General features: G+C 39.8%; 1 protein-coding gene across 1 annotated transcript; it reads left to right on the top strand.

Annotated features, from left to right (window-relative positions):
- Positions 1 to 8,253: 8,253 nt before the first annotated feature.
- Positions 8,254 to 10,621, top strand: LOC101167620 (peripheral myelin protein 22). The gene is made up of 5 exons (XM_004071397.2): positions 8,254 to 8,426; positions 9,029 to 9,119; positions 9,240 to 9,333; positions 9,415 to 9,555; positions 9,647 to 10,621. Exons 2-5 carry the CDS (start codon positions 9,042 to 9,044, stop codon positions 9,802 to 9,804), a joined length of 471 nt encoding a protein of 156 aa, XP_004071445.1. The 5' UTR covers positions 8,254 to 8,426; positions 9,029 to 9,041; the 3' UTR covers positions 9,805 to 10,621.
- Positions 10,622 to 13,006: the final 2,385 nt, after the last annotated feature.

Here is a 13,006-nt window from a genome sequence, read left to right as displayed (position 1 = left end):
AATACAGTAGCTCCAATATTGCTCACCATTTTTGTTGAACAGGTAATGTTGGGATTGTGAGGTACTGTAAGCTAGCCGTAAAGCGTGTAACAGATGGATGATGGGGGATGAGCTTACTCTGCACCAATAGTTCAGTCCACAACTCATTTTAGATGAACTACTGCTGCCCTGCAGAAACTATGTTCAACACAGGTTTTATTTTATTTTGGCCAAAAAACGGCATAATCTTAATTAAAAGACCCCTGGGAACGCTTTTAGAAACGATCAAAAGACGGTTGGAGTAGGCCTTTAATCTTAAAATTTGTTTTTTATACCAGCAATGGAAGTGAATCTGGATCCTCAACCCCCAAGATGCAGCTGCTGATGAATTCTGTCTGTAAAGGGTTGAAGCCCCCACCACCCTCAGCATCTGCAGCTGTTTTCCATTGACAGCTCGCAGCACTGATCAAAGAGCTGCTTCAGATTCATCTCGAGCATTGGCTCATTCAAGTTACAGTCTTTTGTGAAAAAGGAAAAAGTCACGTCGGCAGTAAAAAACAAACAAAAAAAACCCTCAAACTTCATGGCTGGTGTGCAAAATGAGAAATGCACGAGTGTTTGCATTGAGCCAATGAGCAAAAATGAAAGCTGGCCTCTAACTAAGAGAGGAGGAAAATGTGAATGAATGGCAAAGTAATCATTGGCGTGTCTGTTTTTTTCTTCTCCCCTTTTTTGTTCCATGCTCCAGCTGTGCTGCAGCTTTTAGATCAGGAAGTGTTGCAGGAGGACTTTATGGGATGGAGGCTGGGTGAGGTCACGGAGCTTTTTGCCCTTGGGATGGGAGGATAGTTAGGAGGAGACACATGGCTCACTGTTCCAGCCCTATCTATTCATTCTTACTCCGACACTTAAAGGAGGTCTTCATCTGAGTTTAAGTGCACCAGACAGGATTGCCATTTCGAGAATGACTACACAGTGACCCCCAGTTTCACATCTGCGCCCCTTCACACACAGACATAGTGAAAGTGAGTCACCAACAGAGCTGCAGTCATATTTTGGAGATCTGTGAATGCCTGGCCCTGCATGCTTGGGATGCCTTGGGTGTGACCAGGGTGGCCTCCGATGTGTGTGTGTGTGTGTTTTGGGCTGCTCCAGCTGCTTGCCGCATCAATTCTCGCCAAAGGAGAAGAGCCAGCCAAACTCTGAGTCAAGCAGACCCCAAATTCGCAGGAAAATACACAACACATGCACTGAGAGGATGTAATGGAAAGAAGTGCAGATAGCACATGGTGTTCTGGCTTTGTCATGGATGCAAATAAAAAAAGAGACTCCATCCACTTTTACTCAAGGCAATCCAGTTTAGTATAGAAGACATTGTTAGAACTCCAATAAGGTGATTTGGTGATAGAAAATCAAACAGAAAGAACAAATTACCAACAAGATAAAGGTTATGGATATCTGCTGCATGCAAAAATGTTATTGGGAAAACCTTGGCATGCATGCAAAAATCTCTCTGTTATTTGTCTGCAGAAAAATAGTTGCCATTAAAAAAAACAGTTAGATTTAAGAGCTAATAGGGAGTATCTGCCTCCTGAAACTTTGCTGGAAACTCTAATAACCACAAACAAGCATGAAGTCTGAGTTGCACCCTGGAAAGACAGAATGTATGAGGTTTTATCTACAACTCCATCATTTCTGTAAGCTGTATTTGTGAGAAATAAAAACTCTTGTCTTGGATTTGACAAAAATAAGCTAGAATTAGATTTGTGCTCATTATTTAACACACCAGCGGAAAAACAAGCCATTAGGTTAGTCATGAAAATCAAAGGCATTCCTATTCACAACAACATTTCGACACCATCGGGAGACGGATTTACTGATAGCAGCTTTCTGTGAAGTTTCCAGTTATCCGTCGTGGTCTTGAGTCTTGGAGATTCAGAGGAATCATAAGGAATGGACGGTACGGTCTGCTCCCTCCTCCCACACTAATGTGTGTAGTTTTTACAAACTGGAGATCCACAAACACAAGCATGACCTGAGGGAATGAAATATCCTCTTTGGGAAAACCCCCACATCCCCAAAGTGGTGTTTAAACTTGTCAGCTGCATTGTGACTGCATGTTTAGTTTCTTTTCTGTCAGGAATACCATCGGCGAGGAAAGGAGAGACTTGGTTTTGTTTTACTCAAATCTGTCTGATGCTGTCTGCAGTGTTTTTCTTTTAGTTGTGGTGTTTAAATGGCACATTGGTTCATCATCAAAGCAGACTGACGGTATTCCTTGAAGCTGTTTGCCTTTTTACAACTTGAGTGAAGCTGATCTTAAAGGTTTGGTGCAATGCTTTGTTATACAAGGGTAACTTTATGAAGGAAATATATATAAAAACAGCCCCTGTTTTCAATTAGTGTCCCATCCCCCAGAAGTTTGAAACAGTGGGAGCGCACTTCAAGCTGCCATACCACATTATTTCTCTGAGTTCAGAACATTTGTGGCGCCATATGGCCAAGCGTAAAACTTTATCTAACAGTAAAAGTTCCACTGTTTCATAATTTCATTGTTTCAGCTGAAGTAAATTCATTTTCAGATTTGCTATTGACCACACCCTGCTCACCCCCCACCCTCCACCTTCTAATCACGAAAGGGTGAAATCCATTACATGAAGCTATATAGCAAAAGACATGTTTTAAAACTCTGGTGTGGGTGGGGAGACCAGGATAAAACCTCATCTGGAATGCGTAAAGCATAACAACATATTTCAATGTCTCTCATGGCTCTGGGTGTTCAGCTGGGATGGGAGTGGGTGTGATCCTGCCGGAATTGTATAGGAGAAAAGCTCAGGGCGATAAAGAATGAGATGTTCTTTCTGTGCCTGCCTTAATAAATGTGAAAAATAAGCAGCTATAAGGAAGACATTTTAATCTTATGGCCTGGATATGGTGCTATAATGTGAGATTTGCCTTTAACAATGACGATGGACACATTTTTCATGATAAGAACTAGACTTTTTGTTTGTTTAGGATCCATATTGTGCAGATATCCCACAATAAAAAACACAAATAGGGCTGTGATTGATTATGTCGATTTTCTTCTGAAAAAGATACACATTTAATTATTTCTATTTGGGATTTGTTCTGTTACTTCTTTAAAAACTCATCATCAAATCCAGTTTGGCTTTCAAACCTTTACCTGTCTGCAACTTTTTTTTTTATAAACTCTGCAGTGTTTATTTATAATATTCATAATTTCTTTTGATTTTTTTCTGGGTTACGTTCATTGAAGACATGGATATGAATTTGCACATTAAAGCCTCCTTTTAATTTGTACATCAGATATTTTCATGGGTCAAAATTCTTTTGAATGTATGTTTTTGTTGTAAAACTGTTTGAAATGTGGACATGTAAGGATTTTTTAAAAATCATACTGTATTTTTTTAGCCTCAAATATTGTAATCAGTTCAGATTAGAATACTTTATTAAGGTTTTTTTAGTGTTTGCTAAAACAATTTTCAGGTTATCTTTAAAGTTCAGCTGTTTTTTCCCCATAAAATAACTTTAAATGTTTTGGTGTTTTGAGCATATGAAGCTTAAAATAGCATTTCTGAGTATTTCTTTATTAAAATTGTTTTTTTTTTAAAAAAGGGTAGCCAAAAAACACAGTTTGAAAAAGATCATATATGTCACAAAGAAAATACAATGAGGGGACCACAAGCTCCCTGCTCCACTCCATTCTGATGAATCCACTAGATGACTAGATCCGTTTACACAATCGGTTTCCTTGTCCAAGCTGGCATCTTTTTGTTGCATCTGTAGTAGTTTTATTTTATTTTTTTAATTGGCTATAAACAACATAATTGTACATACATAAATATAAGACCACGGGGAACACTTCTAAAACATAGAGAAAAATATCATTTCACATAAGTTTGACATTTATTAATACCTGTTGGGTGGTTTGTTGTATAAAAATGATGACAGCTGATTAAAGGGCCCCATTATATATGTCTTTTTTTTCCTTCTTATGGACTCTGGAGGCTCTGACAGCACCCCTGATCTTAAGGGATCCGTCACAGCAGAGAAGGACAAATCTACATTCATGCATCCTGTAGTAGTTAGACCAAAGGCTTCCTTAAGATGAAAGTTGAGACGATGTAAATGATGTCCTAAGTTTTATCTAACAGGCTGACACACTAAGGCCTGACAGTATAAGTAATTAAAAGAGCATAAGAGCATGCGTGTTTTGGAAAAATGTTGACTATTGGTTTTATGGTTAAAATTCTTAATCTACAACACATTCCTGATGATCCATGAATGTTTGTTGAAATTGAGTATGGAGGGAACAAAGTGACTCTCTGTGCCTGGAGCCATCATGGCTTATAAAACATAATGAATTTCATGTACCGGGTATATTATTTCATATGTTTAAAGCGAGACAGTCTTGTAATGAGGACAGTGATGTCAAACTCGTAGAAAGGCTTTGGCTGTGAGTCAGAGGGTGCTTTCAGGTGAATCTGTAAAGCCGCTGGAACATTGCTGTGGACCGGCTCATCCTCTTTTACTCCAGCGCCGAGCGGAGCTGTCGCTGAGATTTTGCGTTCACTATGGGCTGCAGTCCAAACTGGTGCCGGCAGACGGAGACACACATGTTGACTCCACAAGCCAGTTGCACTGCAAGGTGGTGGTTTTTGGGTCAACGTGCAGTCGCTCTGTTTGGTGTGACCTCCATTGTGCCTCACTGCATTTCCCAGCACGTGCTCAGACAGGTTCTTCTGGAAACGTGTGATAGAATAAGAGCACCAGAAGGAGTGCAGATGATTTTATCAAGCCCAGTTTTGTGTATCAATACCCCTCGTGACTTCTGATCCAGGCAGAGATGAAACACAAGCTTGTTTAGTGAACCAAAGGGGAAGATTAAGTTTTTGGGTTATTTTCATTTTCTTCTTGCTTTGGCCAACTCTTTCAGCTTACAAAAGCTCTGTAGTTGTGTAAGAGTAATAAACTCAAAAAGACATTTTTTTTCTGAATAACTAACCATGAAATATCTTAAAGCAGAGCTGAAGAAGCTCTAAAATGACCATAGAAGCAACTTCTTCTATAACTCATGCATACCTTAAATACCGGTAATCTCTTAATAAACAGACACCTTCTTACAAAAAGAAAAGGGAAAGTATGTCCTGGCACACCCTTTTTTTTATCTGACTGAAGCTGTCAAGTAGAGCATACAGACAGTTCTTGGCTGAAGACACCCCAGCAGCACCAATGAGAAAACCAAAGATAACTAACAGATAAGAGCCAGTTGTCTCTGGGAGTTTATATTTTTGCTGCAGAAACAACACAATCTTCTGAGTGCATCTGAGTCAGATGTATTTGACTGCAATTAAAAGCTGAAATGGAATGTGTCAGGAGAGGAGTAGACATTCAGCAGAAGATAGGAAAGAGTGTGAAGAAACCAGAGGCGGACCACGAGGATGTGTGTGCTGATGACATCAACTCCAACAGGAAGCGAGAGACTAATGATTAGCACATGTTCAGGATCACTGGGGTGCCACCATTTGGACGCTGTCACGCTGTACGTCTCTGATTTATTTGCTTGTTATTTCTTCTCAGCGAAGGACAGACTCACTTCCAAGATAAAAAAAAAGTCTTTACCTCTCTCTTGCTTTTTGGCCTGCTTTATCTGATTAGCTCTGAGCCAAGGGAGCGCTTCACCTCGGTCATGGCTCATTCTGGAGTTTCTGTCTTTAAAATGAAAGGATACCGAAAGCTCTTCAGGGGCTTTTGCACTTACAAACAGACTCAGTTTAATGCATTTTCAGTGAAAACATTCAAATCCAGTCAATGAAAAGTATTTACAATCAGTCTCTGCATGCTAACTACTGTTCAACTGTGTCCTGCAATGTTTGCAATCCTTCAGCATAACTCTGTGTAAGGGGCTCCTCCCAAACTCCTCCTGCATGGTCTCTTCTGTGTTATCTGATAGTCACTAAGGGGCCAAACACAAACACCAGCTCAGCAGCTCGGGGCAGAGGATTGGAAACACAAAGGATGCGTCACACGCACTGTTTTGAAATCAAGAGAAAGCAACTATAAGAAAAATGTCGTCTAAAGTCTGAATCGTGTCTACTAAGCCAAATCCTAAAGATTGAGGCCACTATCTAGAGTAAAGAGCAAAAGAGGAAAAAAGTTGGAATAAAATAACCTTCTTCTTCTTATGTCTTCTGCTTATGTCTTATCTTCTTATGTTGGGATAAACCTAAAAATTGACAGGTATGGCTTGATGACTTTATATTCCCATGAGTGGGAACGTTTTTTAAGCTTCCCTGCTTTAACAGCACATAAGCAGCAAAGAATCTGGGATCAAATCCAAAGTCTAATCCCTAATTTTTTCCCTCTTCTGTCACCCTCATGTTTGCTGTCAGAGATTGAGTCATTCTGGCCACGCCTGCTGCTGGAGCCCAGTTCTGAAAACTCTGGACCTTTACTTTAAAACCCTTCATTTTGAAAAGAAAACTGAAGCCCACCGATGTTCGATGCAGATGATCAGTGCAAAAAAGGCAAACGTCTAAATAGTCAAACTAACACATTTCAATATATGGCAAAACTCTGCCGTTTTACTGGTACATTCCTGCTGTAAACAACTCCAAATCTTTCCAAAATTGTTAATTTTCCAGACATTCATACATAGAATAATGTGTTTCCCTCCAGGCAGTGCTTAAATCACACCATAACATTATCAAATGTAAGATTTTTTCCCCCCAAAACTTGCAGGGTAATGATAAAACTAAAACAGTTTACATTTACATTCACACGAACTCGAACAAAAGTTTTAGCTTTATTTTGAAAATATCTGGATTTTATTAAAGTAGAGGGGGTGTGAGCAGTTCTGCATGGTGTCCATTAAGCTTAAAAAAAAGGTTAAAACCAGATCACTGGATACTTATTTCTTCAGAATATTTTTGTTGTTGAAGAATATGTTTCTTAAATATTCATCAATTGAAAAGAACGTATTAAAATTTTATCAGAATTAGGTGCTTTGAAAACCTGAAACTATAAAGCTTTTAGCCTTTTTTGGGCTGAGAAACTCTGATTTAAAGAAAAAAGCAAGTCTGTTCTTTGACAGTGAATTTTATTGGATGCCAGAGTGAAGAAGCTAAATGTGTTCTCCTGGCAGATGATACTCCAGATGCAGTGTTGGAGAGTTAGAAGCCAAATGTTTCTGTAAAATAATATGTCTCCATTGGAATTGTACAAACACGTTTTTCAAGGAAAGAATCTGTCACTGAAGCCTTAGGAAGATAAATGGAAGGATGCAAAACGTTTCAAATGTTATTTTATTTTTATTGCATCCAAAAACCTGCTCCAGCTGCACAACTGAGCTCTTTTTTTCCCTTCACCTTGCAGCTGGCACTTCCTCATCCATCTATGGTACCAATTACATCTTCATAAACAGCAGCTGAGTGGTCGGCTGCTGGTCAAAGCTGAGCATCTTTCTCCTGGCGGTTGATGACAGCAGCTCTGCAGTTCACTGGCAAACGCTGGCCACAGGAATCCACCTGATGATGAGCCAGAAAACCTGCAGTCTGGGCTAAAGAAGCAACAGATTGCTGCCTTTTTTTCTTAGTGTTGTCGCTTCTATTTTCCCTTGTTATTTGTGAGGAAATGGCCTGAGACCACATCATAATGAAGGTTAAAGAGCTGAGACCGACTGCATCTTTGTGCCTCATCCGGAGATGGTGTTTGGGTGGAGAGGCAAGGTGTTCCGTCGATTTAGCATGACCAAAACACAGTGTTAACTCCCCTGTGGGGCTGGACAGGCTCTCCCGTCTTTCGGCAGACAGGAGTAAACAAGGAGGGGGTCTGCCTGACACATTCTGGCATACCACAAACCTCTGGGGGGGTTGGACTCTCACAGGCCAACACACACTGACTGATCCCTGCTGGACATGTGGCTTTTAGTGCACACTAAATTGGGGTTAGTTTGCCACTTTTAATAGGTCAACCAAAATGTTCTTTGCAGTTATTTTTTTATTTTTTCACATTTGCAGGTGTCCCATAAAAAAATATGTGCAATGCAATAAGTCAGTGGCTTTTTAGGTGACCTTTTATGGGTGCAGTAAAATCTGTGCACAAATGCATTTCTGGCTGTTTGACAGGTGTTATGGTGTCTTCCTCCAGCTTTGCATGCAGCCTGTGGGGTGCATCACTAACACATGCTGCAGCGGGAAGAAAGGGGGTGGCGTGCGCGCCGGGAGCCTCGCTCTGGTGACGTGCGGGGCCCGCGGGCCGCGCAGGGCGGTGTTTTCAGGCGGGGAAACTGCCTGACTGGGGTGTGTGAGTCTGAGCCACATCTGGAATAGGAGTCGAGAGAAGCACAAGCTTAGAGATACTTTCTCCAACTCTTCTGCACATCTGTGGAGTTTTTCTTTTAATTACATTTGAAACTTTGCCTTTTTGTAAGTTGGATTTATCCAGGATTTGTTTTTATATATTATTTCAAGCTTAAGATTTCACGTTTGTATTTACTTTCTGATTTTTTTCCCTACCGTTTTGTAAAAGTGTTGGACCTTATTCGGGAGTAAAAGCGATTTTGGATGTATTTTAAAGAAAAAAGTGCGTTTCTGTCCCGTGTTTTGCTCGAAAGTGTTTAGGCAACAGTGGGGGCTGAGGCATGATGGCAGCTGCTGGGATTGGGGGAGTTTTCCGCGCTGATGGAGTCACTTTTGTTCCAAACTACATTATAACTCGAAAATAAGTTCGCGTTTTCCTTTGTTTTTCATATTTTTTATGTATGAATCAGTTGTGTTTTTGCTTTAAAGGCGCAGACGGTTGCTCACGCTTTAAGGAGGACTCCCCCCCCCTTCTGTTTTTTTTTTGCTTTTTTTTCTTATGAGCGTAAGCGGACACTTTCACACCCACCAGGAGGAAAGTGGAGAAACAGCGCCCTCTGCTGTTGTGATCGGTCATGACACCTCCAGTTTGTTTTCGATGATACGTTTTTCTTGTTTTGTTTGTTTTTTTGTTTGCTTTTTAACAGTTTCTTTTATTGTGTCTGCAGATCTACTTGAAAAATGCTGTTCATCCTGCTTGGAGTGCTTCTTTTGCACCTAGTTATCCTGATACTTTTAATTGTATCTACAGCAGCAAGTGTACGTCTTTTTATTATTATTTCTTCTAATGGGAAAATTCAGAATTGAATAACTTTTAGGTGCGGGTTATCACATGCAAGCAACGGATAATTAATTTAAAAAAAATGTCTTCCTCACCAGGCCTGGTCTGCAGGTGTGGATAAGAGCACAGATCTCTGGTACCATTGCCAGACAACCTCTGGGAGCTACCAATGCAAGCACGCCAGCAATGAAGGTTTGTCCACTTATATGACATTTTTGGTATTTTGTGGTATAAAGTTGAGGAGGATTTGAATTTGTTTTCAATAATTCTCAGAGTGGATCCAGGCTGTGCAGGCCCTCATGATCCTCTCCTGCATTTTCTGCTTCTGTGCGCTCATTGCCTTCCTGTACCAGCTGTTCAGAATGGTGAAAGGCGGCCAGTTCTTCTTCACCGCCATTTTCCAGATCTTGGCGAGTGAGTACAACTTGATCACTGAAGTGCCACACCCTAATAGAAAGTGAGCTGTGAGGTCATCTTGTCATTCCATCCGTGCTTTTTTTTCTAGGTGTGTTTGTGATGTGTGGAGCGATCATATACACCGTGATGCGCCCCGACGAGGAAACCATAACACATTTTGGCTACGCCTATGTCCTGGCCTGGGTGGCCTTCCCTCTGTGCCTCATCAGCGGCCTCATTTATATCGTCCTGAGGAAGACGGAATGAGAGTAGGAGAAGAGGAGGGGGAAAAATTGGGGGAATGTTACAGGACCCCCCTTTAGAACAACATCGCACTGTGCTTCCTGCCCACAGACCACAGAATGACTTCATCACAATCCTCCAGTATTCATCGTTTTCCCATCACAAGCTAAAACCATTTGTCTTGTGAATCCAAACTAAAGCTGTTTGTCACTACAGTAGTGTCCTGTGGGGTCATTCTCAGCAGCCTTTCCCACAAATCCAACCAGAGTCACCTCCTCACATCCCTACAAAGGTGTACATAGTGTCTGTGTGGGTTTTGGACATATTTATAACATTTTATACATACATTGTGTACATAGAGTTGTCGAGTTAACATTGTCACGCTCGTTTATGTTTTAAGAGTGTGTCTCACAAATCATGCAGCTGTGCCAAAGAAGTGTCGCTTTAACTTCCAGTGTGTCAAGCTTTTTTCTCTCCTCTTTTTCTGTGTTAAATCAATGTGCCTTAATCAGAATGTTTGCTTATATTGAAGGAAATGAGATCAATCTCAGAAAGTGGCGATTCCTATATGAAGTTTAACTTTGATAACTCAGCAAACTGATTTGCATTTTGTATTGAAAATGGTGCTTTTTTTTTTCAAAAAAGACAAAAAATACCAACAAAAAAAAGACCCTGCTATCCTTGAAATTTGTATCCTAACTTGTGTTACTAAATGTGTTTTGTTCTGTAATTAATTTGCTTTGTACAAAAACATTTTTAAACTTTGCTTTTTTGGTCATTATTACAATTAAAATTCTTTTAAAAAAAAGCATCGGTTGAATAAAGGTCAAATCGTCTGCAATCTGCTGAGTATGGCAATTATTTTGAGTCACGTGATCTTTTTGAGTGAACAACATGATGTGCTGGATGGAGACTTTCTTGCAGTATTGCTATTTTTTCACGGGGGGGCGCTGCAATGCACAGAACACAGCCAGACCTTTAACTGTCATGTTAGCAGACCACAGAAATTTGCCCCAGTTACAGAAAATTTGACTTCTGATTTGGAGCTGCTGTTTGCCATGGGGCCTTGTTTATGTATTGTTTGTAAACGTGCAGGGGATGGGCTGTGACCCTATATGTTTTTTTGTTTTGTTTTTTTGGACTCTTTAAATGAACTTTAATGACTCGGTCATCACTGGAAACCACAAATCTCTTGTATATTGTTAACCAGCAAATGGAATAGCGGTACATTTGTGGGTTAGGTAATTAGAATGTCTGTAAGGAAAGGCAAAAGTAGTAAGTTAATGTCTTTGAAACATCTGGCTGAATGTTGTAAATTATTTTTTTTTCCACAAAACCAATTTTTACTCAACTTGTTCCATCAAATAACTATAAATATGATTTAAATTAAATACTTATTCATTTATGTGGTTAATGGATAGAATATAAGCAATTTCTGCATTATTCCAGAGTAAAATTTTCAGTTAAACATGAGGCTTTTATTTTAGCTTTTAAAAGTTAAGGGTTGTTGAGAGAAAAAACAGTTTGAAGCATTCCTCTAATTATCCACTAGATGGCGACAACCCATTTCTACAACAATAGCTGTGCTTACATTTCCAAACGTCAAACAAAAATAAAACAATAAAGAGGGTTGGTGATATTTAATTTGATTAAACTAACAACACAAATTTAACTTTGTGTTTGAAAAATAGATTCACAGCAATATCATTTTTTGCATATATAAAAACTGACACTAGACTAAAAGTTTATCATTTTAAACTAACATTTCATATCAAAATTAAAATGTTTCAAAAAACAGAACCAAATTACTACGAATTACAATGTTTTTTTATTTTACGTAAAATTTTAAGTAGTATCCATATGTATATATATTTACACACACAGTGAGGCAAAAAAGTAATTAGTCAGTCAAAAGTTCTCTCACTTAAAATTATAGGGGAGGTCTGTAATTTTTATCATAAGTACAGTATATGAGAGACTATGAGAGATGAATCAAAATGAGGGGAAAAAAATCCAGAATATCACACTGTCTGATGGTCACCTATAAACAAGCAAGATTTCTGGCTTTCACAGACCTGTAAGTTCTTCTGTAAGAAGATACTCTGTCATCCATTCGTTATCTGTATTAATGGCACCTGTTTGAACTCGTTATCTATAATAAAGACACCTGTCCACAACCTCTAACAGTCATCACACTCCAAACTCCACCATGGCCAAGACCAAAGAGCTGTCTAAGGACACCAGAACCCAAATTGCTGACCTGCACCAGGCTAAGAAGACTGCAGAGTCTGCAACAGGTAAGCAGCTTGGTGTGAAGAAATCAACTGTGGGAGCAATTATTAGGAAACGGAAGACATACAAGACCACTGATGGTCTCCCTCCATCTGGGGCTTCCCGCAAGATCTCACCCCATGGGGTCAAAATGATCACAAGAGCCGGGACCAAAGTAACACAGGCACTACACTGCCAGGGAGGGACTCAAATCCTGCAGTGCCAGATGTGTCCCCCTTGCTAAAGCCAGTACATGTGCAGGCCCGTCTAAATTTTGCTAGAGAGCATTTGGATGATCCAGAAAAGGATTGGGAGAATTTCCTATGGTCAGATGAAGCCAAAATAGAACTTTTTTGTAAGAACTCTGCTTGTAGTGCTTGGAGGGAAAAGAATGCTAAGTTGCATCCAAATATCACCTTACCTATACTGTAAAGCACGGGGGTGGAAACATCATGCCTTCGGTCTGTTTTTCAGTAAAGGGACCAGTACGACTGATCCATGTAAAGGAAAGAATAAATGGATGAATTGTATCATCAGATCTGGAGTGAAAACCTTCCATCAACAAGGGCATTGAAGATAAAACGTAACTGGATATTTCAAAACGACAACGATCCAAACATACTGCCTGGGTCACAAAGGAGTGGATTTCAAAGTCCTGGAGTGGCCTAGCCAGTCTCCAGATCTCAACTCCATAGAAATCTCCGGAGGAAGTTGAAAGTCTGTGTTATCCAGCGAAGGCCCAAAACATCACTGCTGTAGAGGAGATCTGCATGGAGGAATGGGCCAAAATACCAGCAACAGTTTGTGAAAACATTGTGAAGACGTTCAGAAAACATTTGACTGCTGTCATTGCCAACAAAGGGTAAACAAAAAAGTATTGAATTGAATTTTTGTTATTGACCAAATACTTATTTTCCTCTATAATTTAGAAAAGAAATTCTTTAAAAAAAATGGG

This window comes from Oryzias latipes, chromosome 8 (genome assembly GCF_002234675.1).
Source record: "Oryzias latipes chromosome 8, ASM223467v1".
In the NCBI taxonomy this organism is placed as follows: Eukaryota; Metazoa; Chordata; class Actinopteri; order Beloniformes; family Adrianichthyidae; genus Oryzias; species Oryzias latipes.
Note: the sequence above shows the minus strand (reverse complement) of the source record. Positions and strands in the feature narration are given on the sequence as shown.